At 36.9% G+C, this 24,657-nt stretch overlaps 1 protein-coding gene across 1 annotated transcript in view; it reads right to left on the reverse strand.

Moving 5' to 3' along the window:
- The window catches only part of LOC127621316 (phosphatidylethanolamine-binding protein 4), a 209,974-nt gene that overhangs the window by 3,212 nt on the left and 182,105 nt on the right, over nt 1-24,657 (reverse strand). The window contains exons 5-6 of the mRNA XM_052094872.1: nt 22,373-22,418; nt 20,141-20,257 (exon numbers count right to left, since the gene is read on the reverse strand). Coding sequence (XP_051950832.1) covers nt 20,141-20,257; nt 22,373-22,418 — 163 coding nt within the window. The remainder of the gene's footprint in view (nt 1-20,140; nt 20,258-22,372; nt 22,419-24,657) is intronic.

Genomic DNA, 24,657 nt, shown 5'->3' on the forward strand with positions numbered 1-24,657 from the left:
TGAGTGTTGGTATGCTTGTTTGTGTGTTTGAATGCAAGTGGGTGAGAGAGTATGCAAGACAAAATGTCATCGTCCTCCCTCCCCCCCCCCCAGAAGCAAATTTAAGGCTCACCAGACACTATCTATGAATAACCCATGAGAAAATATTACTATACACAAAATACATCTTCACGAGAAGCTCATTTAGAACTAAATCAAGTGCCTATTGGTGCTGGAAATAAGTCTGTATAATGCAGGTGTGTGTGTGTGTGTGTGTAAGATTCAGGTGTGCATGTGACTGATTCTATAATTGAGTGTGAGAAATACAGTAAAGTGACCTGGAATTGACCTTTAGGCCTCTGGTACTAAAAACATGAGGAGATAATGTTCCACCTCTGCAGTTCTTTATCCCAGCTTGAACTCACTACAGCCAGAGCATAACGCACGCCTGTAACTGGCATCTACCAGACACTCATCATCATCGAATGTAAGGAAATACATTACGGACAGACCTCATACACTCTGATACCAGCTTCCTTCACATGACGCTAAACTTAACAATGATGAGACTATGCTTTATGGGCCCATTCAAAGTTCAGATGGTTTCATCTAACACAGTCATACAACATCTCGTAAAAATTGGCACGAGATGGAGAAATTGCTAAATATCGCATTACTTTTCGCAGTGTGTGTGTATCGCAGTGATTTTTACAGCTTCTCTCTTCTTGGTTTTCTTTGTTCCGTGTTACAAAAAAGTTATTTTCCTATTAAAATGGTTAAGGTTTGGATAAGGGGTTACATTTTATGGAATGATGATGAACTAAGAATGCTTGATCAAAACCAGATGTTTCTCTTTCCGTTAGGTTTAGGTTTAAGTTTGGGTTTAAACTTCTATAGGAGAAAATCGCAATAGCATAATCCGTTGGTTTGTTTATTTTACTCTATGGGATTAAAAGTTTTACGTTTATGAACAACCCAACATGTCTGGTTTCTTACGATTTAGCCATCTTACAACCTCTCATGAGATTGGGTCGGTTTCATTAGATGACCATCAAAAAGAAGCCATTAGTAATAACAATACACACATTTATTCTTCAAATAACCATCCAAACTAACAAAAACTACTCCAAGTTTCAGAAGAAAATGTGAGTGGAAAACGTCCCATACCACAATGTTAAGGTAGTTGCCAGGACATTGCTATGCAGTTGCTAAGGTGCTTTTAGTATTGATATGTTGTTGCTTGGACTTGTTGACTAAAGTTGACTTGTCAAAATGCTCTGCACTGTAAAAAATAAAGTTTACTTCCTTAAAATTTTAAGTTGTATCATAAAGTTGACTTAAATCAATATAACTTGTTGAGTGAGCTCAACGTCTTTTGAGTGAACTCAACTACAATCAACTAGATTCTAATTCAATTCAAATGGAATCTAGAAGTTCAATTACTAACATTATTTAATAGAGCGCAACAGTCTAGTTCCAGAAGTAACAATCCTATTCATTTATCCCACAGGCGAATTGATTTTCAGACTTATAAAACTTTAAAGACAGACCTACAGTGAGCTCCGAGATTGTTCATGGATGGTATATGTTTCCATTGAAGCTATCCGTCTGCGTTATTTCAACTTCATTGTTTAAAAATCTTGTTTGATAACGGAATTCATGGTAAACAACTACATTACCCATGGTACAGCAGAGAAAGTCCCACCAATCAGAGAACCATGGCCAACGAAACCTGTGAAGCATGCATCAGTGTGACTGCTCACTCCCATGAAGCCCTGTGAATGACGTAATTGAGTCGTCTCCCTTCACCCTTAAAATACTACTCTATTTGTAAATATTGGAATTATTTTGTGCTAAACATAAAATATATTGTTTCTATACTTGTAATCAACAACCTAAAATCAATAGCTTTTTTTATTCCCATCGGTTTTTATTTGATCACGTCATTTGCAATGCTTCTTGGGATTGTAGTTTGTGCCCTCATGAAATATGGTACACAGTCTTGTACCTTTGTCTTTATGTCCGATTTTTCTAATACTTTTTTTGCCTCAAAACAAAGTTTGTGATGTTGTGATTCACCTTGGAGCTGGTTGGTTTAGTTCATAGCTCACAACTCTTTTATGAAGGATTTTATGAAAAGGCTATAGAAGAAATGAATGGGGAAAATACTTCTGGAAACCTGTTTTGTGGTGCTTCTAAGACATGTTTGGCTCATGTCGACTTGCATGCTCTTCAGGACTCTCTTCAGGACTCAGGACCAGGTTGGGCAAACTGCACCAAACATAACAGGAAGTCTGTATTTTTGTATGAGCTAAATAATGCTTTCCTAAGAAAGCACCACAAATAAACTTGTAGTCAAGAGCACAAGTTTTCATGCAATGAGTCACAACTAAACTATGCCTTGACTACAACAACATGACATCAGTTTAATGCAGCAAGTGGGCAATATGAGTGTTTAGTTAATCTGTTTATATGCTGCTATAAAAATCTACATAGCATTCAATTTATACTGCATGCAAATTGTTTAGGAGCCAAAACAGGTCAATGGGGATGCCCCTATTTAAGCTGTGGTGAACTATGGAAATGGCCCATCAGTTTTAGCCTCTGGCCTATGCTCATATTAGTAACAGGTTGTTGACAGCTAGCATCACAGGACATCACGGCGATGTCATCATGGAGTCTTGGGGGTGGAGTGTTGGCAGACACGCAGATTTACAAATGGCTCTAAAAATAGTGTGGCTTTGTGTGTTTCAGTTAATTTAGTCTCTTTCCATTTCTCAATCTGTCGACTCATGGAAAACACAGATAGGAAGTGGGGAGTGATGCGGCACTTTCTTCCTTTTCTCAACTCCACCCATTCTTGTCTCGCTTCTGATTTGTGCAATACAGGAAGTGAAGAATCTTTGAGCTCTGCGAGATGTTTCTGTTACTTCAAACAGAAATATTGTGATGTGTATACTGTTTGAGGATACAAACTGATTGTGCGGGAGCATGACTGTGCAGTGGCCCTAAACAGTATTTGGATGGAAATGCTGCTTTATTCGTGAATTGTTTTAGTGATAAATTACATTCATAACTTGGATGGAAACATGATTATTGCTCTAAAAAAAAAAATCATATTATAGTATTTTATTTACCGTAAATATTACTGTATTACAGTAATGAAGTAATATAGTTAGTGAGAATCTAACGAGCATTACCACGGAGATAATGCAAATAACAAAACAACTCAAAATCAGATGCAACTTGGTTGGATATTTTGTTATCTAATGCAATGAAATTCTTACTGCAAGTCTTTTAAACTGTTTTTGGGGACACTGTACATATTAGGAAATATAATTGAGCAGACCTTTTTTATTTACATTTCATTGTTGGGCATTTAGTCACTGTTTTATTGACAGTGACAGTAAACAGAGGACAGCAAATAAAAGGGATTAAGATTAGGGGATGTTGCTGGTGAAATTCAAATTCATCTCCCAGATGAACACCACGACTCTAGATCTACTTCTCTGGAAAAGGAGCACTAACAGATTACTGCATGGCTCAGACTTTTGAAGCCTTGACGAGCGCAATCCATTTGGTGTTTTGACGTATTTCCTATTGAAACAGGAAGTCGGGATGGGACATGTTGATAGGGTTGTCACATTTAAAAAAAATAACACTAGGCTTTAAGGAGTGAGTATACTTTGTTTTTCTGCGTTCCAGATCAGATCATGCACGGCTGAGCGCATTGCCTTCCAAAGTATACTTTGAATACGAATGCGTTCTATGCATGCCCACTACAACTGCTTCGCGATACTCTTTTTGTACAGTCAATGGCCTGCCCATGCCCTAACAATGCGCACAGACCGTGTTCACGGGTCGAGGAAATCTGTCCACAAGCAGCCAGGACACGCGGACTGTGCGAGTCACACATACTGCATACAAATAGGATATACTTTGGCGTTTCGTTTATATCGCAGCACATACACATACACACATACACACATACTCATTTCCATCGTGCTGCTCATGTCAGAGATGGTTACTGGGGAAACTGAGAACCAATCTCATTACCAGCAACTTGTAAATTGAACTATGATCTAACAATCAACATTAATATCCAACCGACAAACAAACATATCACATCACAGTCTTTGCTTAAGAAGAGGCTTGAGCTGTTGTGCAAGTCCAATGAAGATGAATGAGAGACAAGCAAGGAAAATAAACCGTAACTTAAGTAGTTTGGATTATGGAACAGGGTTTTGGGAAAAAACACACCTTATAACTAAGTGCACTTAGCTGCATAGAGAGGTATAGGATGCTCCCTTGCTCCCTATTTAGTGAATGACGTAACATCCAGTGTGCTGCCTGTCTTCACTGGTCTCCTCACTCAAGTCATCCTAACTCAATAAAAGCCTCTGAAAGAAAAACATTTAAGTTTTGGATGAACCCATTTATTCTCAATGTGATAATACACAGTAAATATAGGACTGGGCTAAAGTACACATTAGTTTACATTGTGTTTATCAGACTGGCATTTTGCAATAAATTGTGGAAATAAAAATAAATGCATATCGGATGAAACTAGCGACGCTAATCTTTTGACTCAAAGAGGTTTCAATGTAAAAACATAATTAGGTTTCTTACCACATGTAGTTTTGTTGCCATTTCTCCCAAAGAAAAACTCTGCTGTGGTCGCCACCATCTTGTATTGTCACATGACTTGTTTAACCCTTTGCTTACAGCACAGAGTCTCCTGAACTTAGATCAGTTGGTTTAAATGAATTTAAATTATGCGTTGCATATAGCAAAGCCAAAATACAACGTCCACCCATGTGTACGTGGGGTCGCAAGAGGTTACGATAATAAATAGGGTACATTTTGATCTCATGCCAACTTTAAAGACTACGAGGCTATTTAGTGCATGTGTTTCATATAATGTACAGTATATACATAGTATAGTTTGCCCTTGTTGAATTTATTTACCTAAAATGAACTAATGTAACAATTCTTTAATTGTTTTATTTAATTGTATACAATCAATTTCAATTTGTACCATTTCCCAGCATGCATCAATGCAAAAATGAGTTATGTATTTTGGGACTATATGACTTGGACATATCCAACACTTCTGTCCACTTATAATGTTAGTCATTGTTTCTTGCACCAAAACAGCTGTAGTAATACATAACAATTTTCTGCCCTCTCTTTGACCCTTATAATTAAACAAGCCACTTTTGCAACTGTAACTTTGAGACTTCTGTGTTAGCGATGACCTCTGTTACCTTTTTAAACAAGTAAAATAAGTAACAAAACCACCATTATAATACAGCGGTTGTTGAATACTGAATTTGTATGATATATAGGGTGAATTCAGGGACCACTTTTTGATATAGGTCACGTCATGACTCATGAATCAAATTTACCTGAATTTACCCAAATGTGGGTGGTCTATAATACTATAATATAATGTCATATTTACATGTTGCTTGCAATATATTTCACCAGAATACAAGGATACTTTTAAATGGCAGTGGAGAAAGATGCTTTTTGATCTATAATAGTGTAGTAGTTACGGCATTCTACCAGATGGGGCTAACTGGCCCATCTCGCCTTGGTCAAGGAGTTGTTGATTAATGACTCGATCAGTGGGTGGGAGGAGGACTCCGATCAGTCCATTACTACACTGCAGTGTTGCTAATAGCTTCAATTACTGTTCAGTAACCAGTGCTGAACTCACAGATTTGTGTGAAAGTGGATAACGAGAGGCAGTGGATACATCTCTCTCACGTGTCTTGGTGTGTAATTTAGCACAAGTAGACAAAGTCTTGGAGGAAAATGGTAATTCATTTAAAAAGAGTCCTCTAAAGTTACATAGCTGACCTCTAGGGGATACAAATGGTTGTAGCAAACTTTTATACTGTATATAAGTGCCCAAGATTTGTTAAGCCAAACGGTAATGACAATCATGGTAACTAGTGTGATGAAGAAACTGTATTATTTTTTTGATTTTTTTTATAGCTATAAGTAAAAAGTGACTATTCTGGAAAAGAGAGAACTGATGGTGAGAAAAACTGCAACCCAACCAGGTGATTTGGCTGGTTAGCATGGAAGTTAGCCCCAGCTAACTTGGGATGTCGTAACTACACAATATTTCAGTCAAAAAGCATCTTTCTCCTCTAATGGCCATTTAAAAGCAGCTGTTTTTTCTTCTTTTGAAAACAACAATCACACCTGGAAATTGTAATTATGGTAGATGCTTTACCAGTGACAATTTTTTTTAGAGGGCTGTCGCCCAAATATATATATTTATCTAACTTGAAAACTTACCTTAACTTGTAACTTAAAAAAAAATCTTTGTTGAAGCTTATAATTCTGGTTTTATTCACTCCAACTCCCTCCAAAAAGTCTTATTTTATTCCAGTAGATGTCAGCAAGCACTATCACCTTCTCTCACAAAATACAGACCTGAAATGTAGGTGTCCCTTTAACACATTTTAGCACTCAGGCGTGCTCGTCCATAGACATTCAGTCTAGTTTACAGTGCAAGCACTACCCCCATCGATTGTTCAAATATCTCGGCCTCTGAGTGGACTAGAATCTTAATCTAGGTGTCATTAGAAAGTGGAGATCCTCCTCTTTATGATGATGTATGAATAATCATCAATAGCAAATAAAACATTTTATTATCAATAGTCAATACCATATTTACAATGATTTGTTTTACAAGATTTTCCAGCTGGATATCATACTATGTTCTAGACATCTAAGATATAACAATAGCTCTTTTTTTTTTTTTTTTTTAAACTGTCTAAGGCAAAAGCAGATATAAAGTTTTAAGCTATGTGGAGCTCACAGCAGCAGTAATCAGTGCATATTTCACTTTTTCAGATAATTGTTTTTACAAATCTTTCAAACTGTGCTATAATGGCAACAAAATAAACTATACGGTCACATTTCTGTAAATGAGAGCTTTCACTTGATATATGATTTGTCTATTTAAATACTACTTGAAAGAATTTTATATTAATTTCTACCACATTACCACTAGGTACATTTTTATTTTCTAAAACATAAATGCAGAAGTGATGGTTATCTATGAAAAGGTCAGATTCTAAGCTTTCAAACGATACCACACATGCATGAATTATGTATTCGAAACCTGAACATTTTAAGCATAAACTTTTTGCGACCCACTGCCGGCCCGCCAAGTTGTTCTGGGGGTGCACTTGCCAGCCGAAAAACTGCCACTGAAATTAATGTGAATGCTAATGGATATCTTTCTCCATGTATGATCGACAACTCAATTTAAGTTCACCTCCCAGGTCAAGTAAAATGACAAGCCTGAAGGACACTAACCTGAAATGAACTTGGCAAGGCACAAAGTTATAACAAAGACGATGATGCATCAATGTCTTTTTTGTGTATAGATGTTAGTTTGATGCTGATTTTATAGTCCACACACAAATGTATTATCAGTCTCCCAGCTCTCCTCGCTCAACAAATATGAGTCAGTGTGAGTAGGCCATGAGCCCTACACTGATAGTGTTGCCCTTGTTCTAAAGCAGAAAAGTGCTGACTGTGAGATGTGCTGGACTGATAAGCCAAGTTCATTCGTTTGAAGTATGCATACTTCAAAGACCAGCATTATTTTGGCACTTGACTTTCACTCTGGGCAAGATGCTCTCCTCGACTTTGCCTATGATGGTGGTTAACAGAAGCTCAGTGGTAGGGGTGTTTCATATATAACCTCACTGAAGTAGTGAAAAGGTTCAGGGTTCATAAGGTCGGTGTAAGTACTAACATATGCTTTCCAGCATTAGTCCATTTTGTTACATAAGGGCTGGTGATATGTTGAATATTTACAATACATTTGCAATGATTTTGTTGCCAATATGAGTTAAGCAGCATTTTGAATATGGAGTAACCAAATAAAGCCACATTTACCGTGGAAATTCTCTATAGCAGGGTTTTTCCAAAGTCTTTAACACACACACAAACACACACACGCACACTCACATGCACACAACATGCTAATGGAACTCAAAGGTCTGTCAAAATAAAAGTCCCGCTTAAATGAAAGCTCTATTCAACTGGATGTGTGAAATATATATATATATTATATTTTTATTTTAATAAAGCTGTATGTATCAATTTGATTAAACACCATTTGATCATAACATTTAACCCTCTGGGGTCGACGGACGCACTGGCGCGCCCTGCTGGATTTTTTCTTCATTACAGAGGAAACAACTTAAAATACTCCGTCATTTTGGGGCATACAGATAAGTGTAAGACATCATTAGAGACTATAAAGGGTCTACTTTTATTTGTGTAAACTCACAATAACAAAAAATCCTTGTGCTTTTGTAAAATAAAGAAAATAAAAAGTGTGAGCTGTCAGCAGTCTCTATGTCAGCGGGCATATATCTGAAACACGTCACAACTCCGCAAATACTTATCACACAAACATGAAACATATGTCTAAACAAAGCTTAAAATGGCTACTTTAAAAAAAAAACAATTCAAATTTAAAACAAATATTCTCCTGCAATGTAATCTGTATGAAAAAGCGATGTACAATTTCCCCTGGCTCAGCTAATTATTCCTAAAGTGATCACACCCACGGGCAGAGGTAACTATTCATACGCCAATGTGCTGAGGCGATCAATTCAAATGGTGAATGCCCCCGACTGTGCCTTAAAAACAACTCGTTCATTCACAACTCGTTCATTCTGCACGTTTGGAAGATGGGACGATACACACATGCGAGGAAACTCCTGGATAGTAAGGAAGAGTTAACATTTTCCTCAGAAGAAGAGCGGGACTCAGATGAACGTTTGTATTTTGAAGAGAGACTTGATCCAGCCGAGGATACAATTTCGGATGAGTAAGTCATTTAGTTTTCATTAGTTGACATGCTATTTTATATAAACTTGTACATATTTTACTAGTGGGACTGTTTCCAGACTTGCCAGCCAGGATTCAGAGTATTGAAATTTGAAATATGACTCCTAATAAGCAAGTTTTAGTTACATTTAAGTCTTTATGACATATTCTAAGCAATATATCGCCCAGGCCTACTTCACACACATTTGTAAACTTGTAAAAAAAAAATATTTGCAAATGAACAGATTGTTCATATTCATAATATTTCAATTCACAACTCATATGTCACAGGTACAGCAATGAATAAAGGGCTGGTATTACTTTACATTTTCCCACACACTTGATGAACAAGACAGTAAAAATATTCCTTTTCTAAGACACAACTACACTGGCTATAAGTATGTATGCATGTGTGTATTTGTGTGTGGGCAGTGTGATGTGGGTGGGTGTGTTTAGGGAGAGTACCAAAGTTGTGGGTTGTACACCCTGTGTTTAAGGTCTGATGGCCAGTGTGTAAACGTGCTTCTACGTGTGTTCGTGTAAAGTACGCAAGTGTGTGAATCTATGCCGCCATGCCAGCTGGCAGCAAATGATGCCAGGCCCTGCATGCCCATTTGCCACCCTTGTCTGGCCTAACCCGTCGCCTGTGAAACCCCTGGCACAGAGACAGGCATTCAGGAGGATACAAGGATGTGGAGGAGGGACGGGGATTCCCCAACAACACATAACGCTCATGCCCACTGCTGCCCGCATGCCACCAATCAGCAATTGTGTAACAACCAGCTGTCACTGTCCTTTCTTGACCTATATTTCTCTTACATGCACGCACGCACACAGAGTAAATGTTAAAATTGAGTGTTATTTTGTGTGCTTAAGTGCAAGATGAATATAAAGGGGGATACTTGTTAGTGTTTAATGTTTTTTGTTGAGTTTTAGAAGAGTTTCAGTTATGTTTTGGGGGTCACCATCATGGTGAAGAGGTGAGATTCAACTAACGATGAGGACTGGTAGATGTCACAAGAAATTGACTGCTCACTTCGTTGAGATATTGCTGTTCTAACCATAGTATAGTTACAAAACTACACTCTGTAGAGCTTCAAACCATCGTGCATTTAGCATGCTGACATTTACTAGGGATGGGCGACACAAATTATTTTCTTTTCAATCAGATACCAATAATTTCAAGTCCAATATCGTTGATACTGATACCAATACTGATACTTCTATTAAATAGATTTTTTGCGATTTCTTGGGATAAAATGGGTAATTCAAAATAAAATTTTTAGTCATAATTCAAGTCATTATTACAATTATTATTATTTTACATTTGTGAGCACAAACAGAAAATTATTAGACTTCTATTTTGTTTACCCTTACAAAAATGAACCATGGTTTCACTACAATAACTATAGTTTAACCATGATATTTAGTTAAACCATAGTTACCACACAATGAACCATGGTTACTACTACAATATTACTGTATCAAAACCATGGTTTCAGCATGGTTATTAGAATCAATATTTTTGTGTGAGGATCGATATTTTTGATCAGTATCGGAAGTATTGATACTTTAGGATCGATCCGCCCATCATTAACATTTACTTTCATTGGTTAGTACATAAACATAGTACATATATCATTCATGTGCAACTTCCGAGTGGGAAACTTGTATTTACGATAATTCCGAAGGCATGTGAAGGCAGCATTAATCCAGCCTTCTATATTTTTTCCTCTTCTTGAAAGTCATTCAAACGTAATAGTGGATTTTTTCTTTTACCCTACAATCGTTTTACTTCTGCGTTCCAAAACCAGTAGTGTGAAAAGGTCTATAGCGCTCATGATTGCTCAAACAGTCCTATCGCTCCACACACTGCCTGATTGTCATGACTCACGTTACATCACATATACTCAGATTTGTATTTGTATGATTATTTGTTGTTAAATTAGTTTTTATGCCAGTTTGCAGTCTCTTTATCCTCTCTGTACTCACTGTGCAGCAAGACAGAATTACTACCGTGTTGACTCTAGAAAATGGGAAACTTAATATTCATGCACGTTATTCTTACACGTTTTAAAACAAACTGGCATATTCATCTAAATTACAGCCTGTCTGAAAGTTTACATTCGTGAATGCTTAGAATTGCCATCAACTCACCCTCCAGTGGCCACACTGTATGCTTCAAGGGCTGAGCAAGCGCTCATTCATTAGGAGTAGCAGTATATGAAGTGCTGCAAAAAAGGTGAGCCCTGAATCTAGGCACGATGGGCCGTTATACTGTAGATTGGTGGCCAATCGATCTGTGCACTCCTACTAATTTTGTTGGGTTTACCCAATTAAACTAGGTTCTTTCTAGACAAAGTTGTTAGTGCTAATATTACATAGCAATTTTAATTTAAGAAAACTCATTTCAAACACGTGGAATAACTATCCACAATTGAATCATGTTCAGCCAAAGAGAGTAGAAATTAAAGAGTATAAAAAATTCTAAACTATAATATATATATAAAAGGCATCTTACGCACCTCTCCCAGTTGAAGATCAAAGCCAAGGCTAAAATTGAGTTGAGCACAGCATTAGGGGAAATGGAGAATCACCATTACAACACACACACACAGACACACACACACTGTAAGATCAAAAGCGGTTAGTGTTCAGTGAAGGGTTGGGGAAGTGGGAAATGATCATTAGATGTCTCCACACCCACAGCCAAATGCTCCAAACTCTTCAATTAGATCAATTAGCCAATGAATGTCACCAGAACATGAATGATGGGTGCTGGTCATGGGCCACACACAAATCAAACACCCTAAATTGCACGCACGCGCACACACACACGCACGCACACACACACACAGGCATGCACACACACACACACACACACACGTTATTATCACTAAAGAAAACTACAATGGAAACTAAACCAACGCATTTTTGTTAACTAGATTAAAAATAAAAACTTAAATAACTGAATAAAAAAAACTGAAACATTTTCCATAACTTCAAAAATAAGTAAAATAAAATAAAAAATTATTTAAGTTATATAGTCAGGACTTTCAGATGGGCTTACGCATGTTCTCAGATCTTTAAAGTGGAAATTAAATAAATGCAACAGGTGGACATTGGCATGTAATAAGCCCTGAACTGTGCCACTAGGACTTTAATTTGAAAATGTCGTTTTTAACTACATTTCTGATAGTCCAATTCGAATCTGGGTGAATTACCTTGAATTGTGCAGCTTGTTGAGGAGAGGTGTGCAATTTCATTATTTAAAAAAGACTGCCGTACTGGAAAACTGAGTATTATTATTTGTATGCATTATGCAAAAGGGGTGAGGGGTGGGGACTTATTCAACTTTTTAGGCCATATTTAAAAAAAACTGTTGCAACAACTAAATCAGAATATGATATGCATGCAGGAAATGACTTGAAGGGTCATGAAACCCCCTGTTTCAGCATAGTTCAGTTCTCACAACCGTTTTGAAAAAATACGGAATAAAGATCTCCCCACCCCTCACCTCTTTTGCATAATGCATACAAACAATAATACCGAGTTATCCTACACGGCATTCTTGGATCTGTCCATCTGTTTATACATTTATAAACCCTTCTGTTAAAACCGCTTGTTGCACACATGCATTTAAAATGTGTCGGTTATTTATGAAAATGATGCTCTATCATGTTTTAGTGTTTCATGACCTTTTAGTGTTCACTGGTGACTTCTTAAAATTGGCCTGATCAGAGTCAATGAAAAATGCTAATGAGAAAATGATTAGGAAATCTTATTAAATAAGGCATCAAGATAACAATATATATTTTGGCAAAGTTAGGCTTGATTTCAGATGGGATTAGAGCTGGACAAAAATTATAAAACCAACTGGTTTCCCATTTCAGTTTTGAAATCTTATCTTATTTTGACATATTAAAACAGAAAACAAGAAAAGCAAAAGTTACATAGCTTACCTGTAGTCTAGGGGACACATAATTTTATACCAAACTTTCTGAAAATGTCTAGCGGTAGATACATGCCCAAGACATGAGACATTAAACATTCCTGACACATCACTTGAAATATCTTTATAAAATACTAGGTTAAAATATAACACCGATAATGTTGCATAAAAAGTATTTTGCTTTGTGTGCATAAATTGGAGTTTCGGTTGAATGGACAGTGGCCCTCAAATCTTGTTCACTTTCATAAATTTAAATACATTAGTAACAATACATGCAAGAACAATGTGCGCAATTTATTTTCCTTTTCCCCTTTTTCTCAATAAGCCTTGCATATACTTTCGCCTAGCACCACAGGGCGTCCTGTGGGCGCAGCTCTCAACAGCTCACTGCTGCACACACAGTATGTAAACAAAGAGGGTCTTGCATGCGACACCACATTCAAACGGGTAAAGAGGTGATTTAACACTTAATTTCGGTCTGTTCCTCACACAACACTCTTATGGCTTCAGAAGAATTGAGATATTGCGCATGAGTAATATAGATGACATTTATGTGCTTAAAAAGTACGGTATATAGGCATAATTAAAATGTTTAATGCATTTATGTTACACAGAAAGTATACAGAAAATAACAGAACAATGCAGGCCGAGTGAGAAAAAAAAAAAAAATTTTGGGAAAACTTCATTGGGAAAAATTTTTCCCAATGAAGAGTGTAAATATGTATTGTTCAGCAGAACACTCATGAACTGAGCTTGACTGATTATGGTCCTATCTCTCATGCCTGGAGGGGTGAGTTGTCCAAATCACATCAGCTACTTACTGGGGTACCTCAGGTCTCAGTGCTTGTTATTAACAATGTTTATTGATTCCATCACAAGATAGCTAAACACTACTTAAAATACGGAATCAGTTATAAAAATTACCCCCCCCCCCCGCACTAAAGTGGTCACTTACAATTATAACATTAAATATAGTATTGATAATAAAAAAAACATAAAAAATATACTCTTAAAAAACAAGAATGCACACACACAAACTACAAATTAAAAATCCCTTTCCACTGCCACTCCCGAGAACCCTCAAAAAAAGCCAAATATCCACCCTACTTCCTAATAAACAAATCCCATTTTCCAAACGTTCTAAAAATCGGCTCCTCAAATGCCCCAGAAGGTGAAAAGAAGGTGCCCCAGCCATCTTTAATCCCCTAAGAATAATTTGTCTGCCAACCATAACTCCAGCTAGGACCCAACTTTTTAAGTGGCTATCCCCAAAATGAATGACTGCCCCATCACCTAAGATGTTAGAGCCTGGGGCAAAATGAAAATTGTGTGTCCAAAACATCACACATAAATCTCTGAACCCTCAACCAAAATGATTGCATCTCAACATATCCCCAAAAAACATGGGTTGTGTTGCCATCTTCTGAATTGCATCGCCAGCAGGTGGGTCTGTCTTTAATACCAAATCTATACAACCTAGAGGGTGTCCAATATAATCTATGAAAAATCTTAAATTGCATCAGACGCATCCTTGAATCTATAGATGTAGACTTGATGTTTTTTAGAATTCTAATCCACACTCCCATCTCGAATACCAAGTTTAAATCTCTCTCTCCCATAATCTCTTGAGAAGTTGAAGCTCCATCCCCAAGACTCTGAATTAAAAGGGAGTAATACACCGATGCCTCATGACATTTTCCAAAAGCAGTAATCACCACTTCTAGATTATCTGCCCATTTAGGGGGGAGTATGCTACTCCAAAACTAAATAATACAGAGCAGGTGGCGCAGCTGTAAATACCTAAAGAACTGAGATCTGGGAATCCTGAAATGTTAGACCATATTTTCAAATGATATCAACACTCACTCTCATATAGGTCACTGAACGTATTAACCTCCCTCACAATCCACTCTGTCCAGCAGAAAGGGGACTTATTAATACATAATTTTAAGTTTAGTTATATGCTCAAGGCAACATTTAAATAAATGTTGGAATAAAGCACTCTGGACACTTTTGTCCATACCGCATGCAAATGCAAGATAACGGGGTGTGACTTAACTTCTCTGGTTAGTTTAATAGAAAGGCTTTGCAATGGCAAAATAGTGGCGATAACTTCCTGTTCAATATAAAACCAGGGAGGGGCTCTCTCAGGTGGAAGCGACCAATGAGCCAAATATCTGAGACCGAATGCTTAATAATAATAAAAAATCTTGGGTAGGCCTAGCCCTCCTTTGTCAACCAGCCTAAGTAACTTATTGAAATGTAATCTGGGATGCTTACCATTCCAAATGAAGGACTTCGCTATGCTATCAAATTGCTTGAAATAAGAGAGGGGGACATCTACAGGGAGAGATTGTAGCAGGTAGTTGCATTTTGGAATACAATTCATTTTAATAACATTAACCTTAACAATCATAGATAAATGTAATGAAGTCCAAATATTTAATGCCCTGTTAGGGCCACTAGAAAGCACCCTGCTGAAAAGCCGTTACTGGGCAGTACGCTGTCAGAGCCAAAGCTTCGGATTTAGACCAATTGACACTGTATCCTGAGAAATTAGAAAATGATTGAATAATTCTGTGGAGGCAAGGCATAGAATTAGTGCAGTCAGAGATGAATAATAAAATATCATCTGCGTAAAGCAAAAGCTTATGTGCCATACCTCCATCCATCACCCCTAGAAAATAATCTTCCCTTCTTATCCTGGCTGCTAATGGTTCCAGGGAAAGGTTCCAGAACAATAATGGGGAAAGAGGGCAACCCTGCTAGGTGCCCCTGTCCAGAGTAAAATAATCAGAAATTAATCCATTTGTTTGTATCGCCGCAAAAGAGTGTCTTTAAAGTAAAAATCCAATCAATAAAAGTCTTCGCAAATCCGTATATTTCCAAAATCTTAAAAAGATGATCCCATTCTACCATATCAAATGCCTTTTCAGCATCAAGTGAGTTGGCAGCGACCAGAGACTGCTCATTCGCCACTCACCACATGATATTAATTAGGTCATCAGTTTAGGGAGTTCTAATGGTTCCATAAAGTTTAGAATGTCTTCATTGGTTGACGAAGATGTGGAACTGTAAAGATCAAGATATAATTCTTTAAAAGCATTATTAATATCAATAGCGGAGTTAAATATTTCACCATCAGCAGATTTCACGTAGACATGGTAGAAAGACTCTCTCTGTTTTATATATCTAGCCCAAAGTTTCCATGCATTGTCCCCTGACTCAAAGTATGCCTGACTTGACCTTCCATGACAAAATAGTATTATATCTGTATTTCAGTCAGGTCAATTCTTTGAGGCCATCAGATGACATTCGGCACTTCAACTCTGCCTCACCATTTTTAATATTCCCTTCCAACTCCACGAGTTCTCGTGCTTTGGATTTTTTGATGAATGAGGCATACTGTATGATCCGACCCCTAAGAACTGCCTTAGGTGCCTCCCAAGCCACACCCACAGATGATACTGAGGACCAGTTGGTCTCCATATAAACATTGATTTCAGCCTTTAACATTTGTTGGAAATCATGATTTTGCAAAAGGGATACATTAAAGTGCCAACTATATATGATTTCTTTTTCTCCATATGTGGCAACACCTCTAAACTCACCAGGGCATGATCTGACACTAAGATGTTTCCAATTAAGCAATCAACAACAGATGAAATGAGGGACTTAGATATCAAGAACAATCTATTCTACAATAAATCTTATGGACTGATGAAAGAAAAGTATACTCCCAGATGGGTTTAAAATTCTCCAAATATCTGTAAGACCAAGATTTTTTACACATCATGTAAAGCGTCAATGTTGCTCTAGGGGTATTACACACTTTTGATTCATTATGATCAAGGACTGAGTCCATCAAACGATTAAAGTCTTCTAATAATATTATATCATGAAGTGTGCCAACGGCTTGCGATATCCCTTCAAGATCTATAAAAAAGCCCTGATCATCAGTGTTAGGTACGTAAATATTAGTCACAATCAACCTTTGCCCCTGAATATCTGCTAAAAACATAATGACTCTTCCTAATTTATCTTTAATCTGTTTGAGATATTTGAATTGTAGATGTTTACATATCAATGTAATGACTCCCCTGCTCTAACTTGAGCCATTTCTTATGTTTAATAAAAGAAATAACCTTCCTTCTTTTCATGGAGTGTCCCAGCCCATTCACATTCCACGTGGAGAGAGATAATCCACTCATATTAACATCTGACATTTTGACATATCAGAAAAAATAGATTGTGTATCAAACATAAAATTATAAAGAAAAAAAATCCAACATTAGTGTAACAGTCAAACCACAAACTTCCCCCAGAATCAAACAAACAGAAAAAAAAAAAATATGTGCATTAACTCTGCGCTCGACAGCACCAACTGGCGTCCATCCCTTCCAAAAAGTCCATGTATGCCTAAGAGAATCCCTGTGACAACTTCGCCATCGGATTGTTCAAGTCCAGTACTTCTATACAAATTCTGCAAGACACTATTACATAACAGAAAAAATTCCAGCCAATAGGCAGAATAAACACAAAGAACATGAAGATGAATTCACAAAACTGTATCGAAGGCGCGCTCCTTCACAAAAACTCCTGCCACTAGCGAAACAGCACAAAAAACAAAAAAAAAGTATGGGAAGAAAATGCTGTGATTCTTTTAAGAAAGCTTTCCTTTGCTCCTAGCCTCACGTAACATAAGAACTTTATCCGATTATTAAAAAAATTTGCCCAGAATTGATCGGGCCTTTAGCTGGCCTTCCTGCATGCACAATTGGGCCTCTGCAAATTATCCAAAATGCAGCAGCACGGCTGTCTTCAAGAACCCAAAAGAGTTACACCCCTCCTTGTCAATCTACACTGGCCTACAGAGTTACGTTCCCACCAGTTATCTGAGGTCTGAAAATGAGTGGTGCTTGTGGTACCAACACAAAGAGGTATCAAATCACTTTTCCTAACTTACAGCTTCACTGTATCTCTATTGTGGAATGACCTTCTCAACTCCATCAGTGAAGCAGACTCCCTCTCTATAATCATCACAATAATCAGAATCTGAATACATTTTATCACTTTATGAAGTGATGCAAGGAATTACTCCTTATTTTTCAACGAATTACTCTTTATAGCTATACAATTATAACTTCTGTTCTGTTGTTACTTGCGTTACAAATATGATACTGATTTTATCAAATAATTGCGCTTCATTTTATATTGTAGACATGCATGTGCAAGCTGAGCTTGCGCATCAGGCACAGATGTGCAAGTGTTTTAAGAGCTCTTTTCTACAGTATGTCCTGGAAATGGCACTGGAAAGCCGGTGAATAATTTTTTTTGTAACTTGCCAGTGCTACAGAGGACGTTCTGGAAGAGAATGCTCGGTTTGCGCGTCTTTGCGCGTGCCCAATAAACTCTGTTCAGCCACTCGCACAACAGTAGCTCTACTCGGTTGTATGATTTGAGGTATCGGGACATTTTAACATGAGTAATGAGTAAAGTATCTAACCTGAAGTCAATCCTTTAATAAATGCAACATTCTTTCTAGGGGCCGATTCATCCTTGGAAATAAGGAGAATTCCAAACTCCCGTTGAACTCTGCCAGTGGATGAAGGTGATGATGAAGCTGACGAACGCACTGGAGACGATGCACTGTGAATAGCAAAATCCAGTGCCCATTTTATGAATTTCATATCATTTCTCCATAGCAGGCGTAATTCTTTTCTATTTCTAAAGTCTTGCTTAGGTCCAAAGTGTTTTACAAAATGAGGAAGGATAAAACATCCTGGACACCAATAATGGACACCCCTGCCTATAGATGAGTTCGCTTTTTGTTTTGTAAGTCGCTTTGGACAAAAGTGTCTGCTAAATGAATAAGCGTAAATGTAGATAATTTCCGATCAGATTATGGGGTAGGGGGGCACGACATTTTGTTTTGTTTTAAAGGGGTCGTGACCAGAAAAATTGAGAACCACTGCCATAATGGATGACTTATTTTAGAGGTTGACACCAATAGCTGCTTTTGAGATTATCGGTTAACAGCAAAAATCAATTGCAATAGTTTGCCGATAGTTTTTTTCCCCGTAAATAGCACTGGAAGGTTTCAGAATAACTTACAAATGCTTTAAAATCACAGTGTTATCAACATCTATATACTTGCCCTACAGTCAATGGAGGGAATCTGACTGAAAGGGCAGATGTATGTATGTGTGTAAGCTTGAGAGATGCAGGATATAGAGTGAAATACAGTTCCCAAAGCAGACACACTAACTGCATTTACATTTCCCTTATTATATTCACTCACTTAAGTCTGATAAGCTTTGGGAACTGTCCTTGGCTCTCAAAGATCAAACACTTCCTATTATTCATAAAGCCATCTGTACAGGAAGCTTCATTGGCAGCTGAAACCTTTCAATAGGTACAAAAACTAGCTAAAATATGACTACAACAAATGCTGATTGCAAATGGTGTAATATAATAAATGCAACATAACGTAATTTGTTGTTTTTGTTCTGCCCTGGTCATAGTGTACCATATACATAACAAGCAAAGAATAATATGATTATGTGAATATTGGTCATGGAAGCAGTTTATAGTTCCTGTCTGCTGTGTAATGTAGAAAAATGTAATAAATTGAAATGTATTTGTGCATCCAACAGTGTGTATTTAGTTGTCAGTATTACTGGAACTTTTCAATTCACCTCTTTTATGCGATCAATCAATCAGATATAAATGTAAAATTACAGAGTAATTAAATAAAATAGAAATTAGAGGCTGATGTCAATGTCTTGCTCTGTGGTATTTGTCATTGCATGTTGAGCTGTTAATTACAAGTTACACTGAATGGCAAGACCGAACTTTTCAGGTATATTACAAATAGGTGGCCACACAGAATAAAAGTGTGTGAGGGTATGTGGTATGGACCTTTTAGAGGTTTATTCCATAAATTATGTGCATTAAAGTAAAAGTAACAATTCTGTCATAATTTCTCTCACTGGTGCTATCAAGATCTAGTGCTTCCTCACTCAAAGCTATATGTACAGTATGACTTCATAAGATTTGTAATATAGTATATGAACCATATGGACATCTTTATAGAACTCAATGGATTTGTTTGTCTTTTTTGGAGCTTGACAGCCCCTGGTCCCAATCTGCTTTAATTGTATGGAAAAAACAATGTGAACATTTTTCAAAAAATGTGCTTTTGGTTTCCATGGAGCAAAGGGTTTGAAGCTAATTTGAAGTAAATGCTGACAGAATTTTTTTTCTGGGGTGAACTAACTCTTTAAAAGGTTGGGTAAGCTCAATCCCGTGTCTTTGTGTAAGTGTTTGTTTGATTACCCAATGAGCTCTCCTCCTGTGGGCTTAGAGAGAGGGTCTGGCCTTCAGGCTGCTCGAATACAAGGAACTGGTAACGGTGGAGCCCAGTGCCTTGAGGTGGTGTGGGACGAGTGTACGCTAAAGAGAACAAAAAAGCACAAAACTGCATTGGAGCTTATTTTAAAGCTTACTTGGAGCTTCAAAAGTGTTCAATGTTAAAATGTTCAAAACAGATTTATTCATTTCTCTGAAGAAGATGTGAGTGATGCCTGTGCAAAACAATGCCACTACAATGCTAAGGTGTTATAAGTGGTTATCAGGGCATTCATGTGTGATTGATATAGTGTCCATTCACATTGCAACAATTAATTTTTTTAAATCAATACTTAAAAATATTGAAACATCCTAAAAAAAATTATATATATATATAAAAAAAAAAAAGTTACTTTTACAAAATAAAGCAAAGTTGCAAAAGATATAAAGACTTGTTTTCATAATGTTTCTTAAATAAGGCTGGGTAAAAATATAGATCTTCTATTGAGAATATGTGATCTTCAATTGAACAATCCAAAATCCCATGATCGATCTTTTAGATTACTTTAAAGTTTACTTCAGTTTTGGTTGTGTTGATTATTATATCTGTTAAATAAAAAGCAATTGAACTGCATAGTTTGGTCCCTGTTGTTAATTTTACAAATTAATATTTGTGTAATCACCAGTTAGAAGGTCCCCTGTATAATAAACAGCTTTAAATGAGATCATTTCTTTAATATGTAAGCAAAATGGAATACAAATTAAATTTACCCAAATGCACCCCAAAAAATTATTTGTTTTGATCCTTGTTAAATGTACTTACTTAAAATAAGCTGATTTAACACAATCCTTAAATTTGTTGACACAACTTAATTTCAATGGGTGCAATCAATTAAAATGTAAGTTCACTTAATGCATTGGCATTGGGACAACTTAAATCATTTTCGATGGCCATAACTAGATGCATGTGATGTCAGGTTCCCAGCATGCACCACGTCATGAGTAAAAACTGAAAAAAATTCCTTTTTCCATTGAACTGCTTTACATCCGGGTTCAATACATGTTAAGCTCAATCGACAGCATTTGTGGCATAATATTGATTATTTCAACTTTTCTTTTTTTCTTGTGCTAAAGGAAGGCACTTGGAATAGCAATGGAAGTGAATGGGGCCAATTCGTAAATGTTAAAATACTCACTGTTTTAAAAGTATAGCCACAAGACATAAACATTGTGTGCGTTAACATGATTTTAGTGTGATAAAATCATTTACTAACCTTTTCTGTGTAAAGTTATAGCCAATTTTATAACTTTCATTCCCATGACGACTCAACGGCACAACTGTAATTACTTAGAATGACCATAAAGTTACAATATGAAGAACTTTTCAGCTCAAAAAAATACATGAGTTTTAACAGAAGAATGAATGTAAATGCTTTCTAGAATTAAAAGCTTCATATATCTGCCTTTAAACCCTCCAAAAATTGTCCAATTGACTTTCTTTGTTTGTAACTAACTTTTGATAAATATTTTCTCCCCAATTTGGAATGCCTAAATCCCAATGCGCTCTAAGTCCTCGTGTTGGTGTAATGACTCAGTGACCTCAATCTGGGTGGTGGAGGATGAATCTCAGCGACGTAGCGCTTGTGGAGGCTTCAAACTATACTCTGTGGCCCACCGAGAGATAGAACCACACATTATAGCTAACACAAGGAGATTACCCCATTAGACTCTACCCTCCCTAGCAATCGGGCCAATTTGGTTGCTTAGGAGACCTGGCTGGACTCTCCCAGCACGCCCTTGATTCGAACTCGCGACTCCAGGGGTCTTAGTCAGCATTTTTACTCGCTGAGCTACCCAGGCCCTAACTTTAGATTATTTTATAGAAAAGGAGGGATGAGTCCAAAATTTTTGGAGTAACATTATGCCAAAAATGCTGTTTATTGAGCAAAACTTGTATTGAAACTGGTAGATTCCTTTAAATGTCTACTGGATTTTATCCTCGAAAATAAGAAAAAAAAAAAAAAATACAAATAAATTAATAATCCATATTGGTATCAAAATCAGTGCTATTGGCCTTGAAAGTACTTGTTGTCGGATCGAAGAAAAAAAAGTGGTGTCACCCATACCTAATAAACAATGGTAAAAGCGATGCTTGCTTTTGCAAACATCACCAATACATGCATCTTTAGGCAAAATTTAAATTTTTAGAAAGACACTTACCAGAGAGTTCAGTGCCTCTAATATGTCCTTTCTTTAGTGCTTTCCCCTGCAGAAAGAGATAGTGAATTTGAGAAAGAAAGAGAGACAGACAGACAGAGGGTGCTTATAAATACAAAAGCACTGTTGCAAAGCCGGCTTTGTGTGATGTGTTCTATGTTTATGAATTAAAACAATGAGGGCCCGGGGACGTGTTGCGATTCTCTTCTTCATTCATCACCCGATGGCCACAAAACAATAGCTTAACTGCAGCTCCGCTCATCCGAGACCCTCCACGTCCCTATAACCTAGCCAGGCTTTAATGTGTCGATGATGGCCCAAGTTGGGATCTGCAATATTTAATATCCTGAGACAAAGTCAATTCCCAGGCAAATTAAGTGAGTGATTGGATTTCAGAGTAACAAATTCCCATAATATTAAGTGTATATTAAGCTACTGTTGCCTAGGAACAGAAATTCACACTGAACTTTCATGTTTTTTTTCTCCCCCAAAGGGCAATCCTATATTTGTCATGTTTAAACCCATATTCTTTAGCAGATCTAATAGATTCACTTAAAATAGCCCAGTGATATGTTTATTTTAATGAATTTGATTCCTCTGTGCTGTAGCTGTAGATTACTGTTGTTTATATCGCTCGATACAGTAACCTTGTGAGCTTTGTGTAGGAAAAATAGCATAATGAAAAAATTCCAGCCCATATTCTGTTCTTAAAACCTATTTAGAATGGGAAGTCCCTTCTGTTAAATACCTTTCATACTTTGTCAGAGTTGCTGCACTCTGTAATTGTCAATCAAGCAGGTCCTGCCATGGACAACACACCACTCATCATTGCCTCCTACAGGAGGATGGAGGTACTGCAGAGAGAATGCTAACCTTTGACTAAAGGAGTCAAGGGATCAGGAGATCAATTGTGTGTAACACTTTTTTTTTTACAGCTTTAAACAGACATTTGTTTGCCATTCTGACAAGTGACTGAATGTCACTTTAAAACAACAAAAGCAACAGTGCACATAGTGACAAAAGAATGCAGTAATGTATTTATAAAGCAATCGGAAATATTTACTTCAATTACAATAAGCAATTTACAATTCTGGACAATTGCTTAGTTGCCAGAGTATATCTCTTATAAATAACTATTATGTGAAAAAGCCCCCTCCCTGCTTGTCGTGGTGACAAGGTTTATAGTAGATTACGGTCACTGAATGGAGTCGTGTCTGGAGAATAGCATAACATTTATTGGAAGAGTTCTTGGGGTAGACCTGAACTGTTAAAGGAAGATGGTCGCCATCCCTCCAGGGAAGGTGCTGCTTTCCTCTCTAGTAATTTGGCCCATAGTCTTAATAATGATATTAACTAACTGGGGCCCAGGTCAGGAAGCAGACAAACTTGTTCATCTGAACGTCTGGTAGCTGCCTTGAGAAGTCATACAGGTCACATAAACTACAACACATAGGTCAGGATATAACTCAGAGGACAGGATATAAGTTTAAGTCTTTTGAACTAGTAATGCTTAAAATGACACCATCATATAAATAAAAAAGCTCAGTCATCTTTTGCCTTTGCTACAGTATACAGATTACTCTGGTTTCCTTGGTGAATTTGCTAATTTTCTTTCAGATCTAGTAGTTTATGTAGATAGAGCTTTAATGGTTGACTTCAACATTCACAAAGATAATGAAAATGACACACTGGGAATAGCATTTATCAATATTCTGAACTCTCTTGGAGTCCAACTCATTGCCATAATCATAAACTAGATTTAACACACACACACGCACAGAGAATCGTACCCTCCTCCAGAGCACACAAATCTCATTCGTGTTTGTTCAATCTAAACATTGTGTCTTTAGATGCAGCATGGCAGGTTTGACACAGAAATAAAATTATAATACTTAAAAGCTAATTTAAATATGGGTAGGAAAGAGAGAAACAATCACTTATGACAATTATGATCAAATTATTATATATGCTTTGGATTTCACAATGGTTTTAAATTCACTTGGGGTAATTATATCTTGAAGTTTAAGGACAGTTTGCAAATTGTTCCAAGAGTATAGAACAGAAAACATAACCCTTGTGTTGTGTTCGTTTTGTACTAATGTACATGTAGGGGGTCGTTATAATGCATATAGCTGATCCTAATAATTCTAACAAAATGCTTTTTAATTTGATGACAAATTAGAACTATTTTGTTCTCATAGTTTGCAATTATGTTCAGAGTTTGTATAACCATAAAAAAGATGTGTTATATATCATTGGAAAGGCCTCAATTAGTAGAATGTAATGAG

This window comes from Xyrauchen texanus, chromosome 27 (genome assembly GCF_025860055.1).
Source record: "Xyrauchen texanus isolate HMW12.3.18 chromosome 27, RBS_HiC_50CHRs, whole genome shotgun sequence".
In the NCBI taxonomy this organism is placed as follows: domain Eukaryota; kingdom Metazoa; phylum Chordata; class Actinopteri; order Cypriniformes; family Catostomidae; genus Xyrauchen; species Xyrauchen texanus.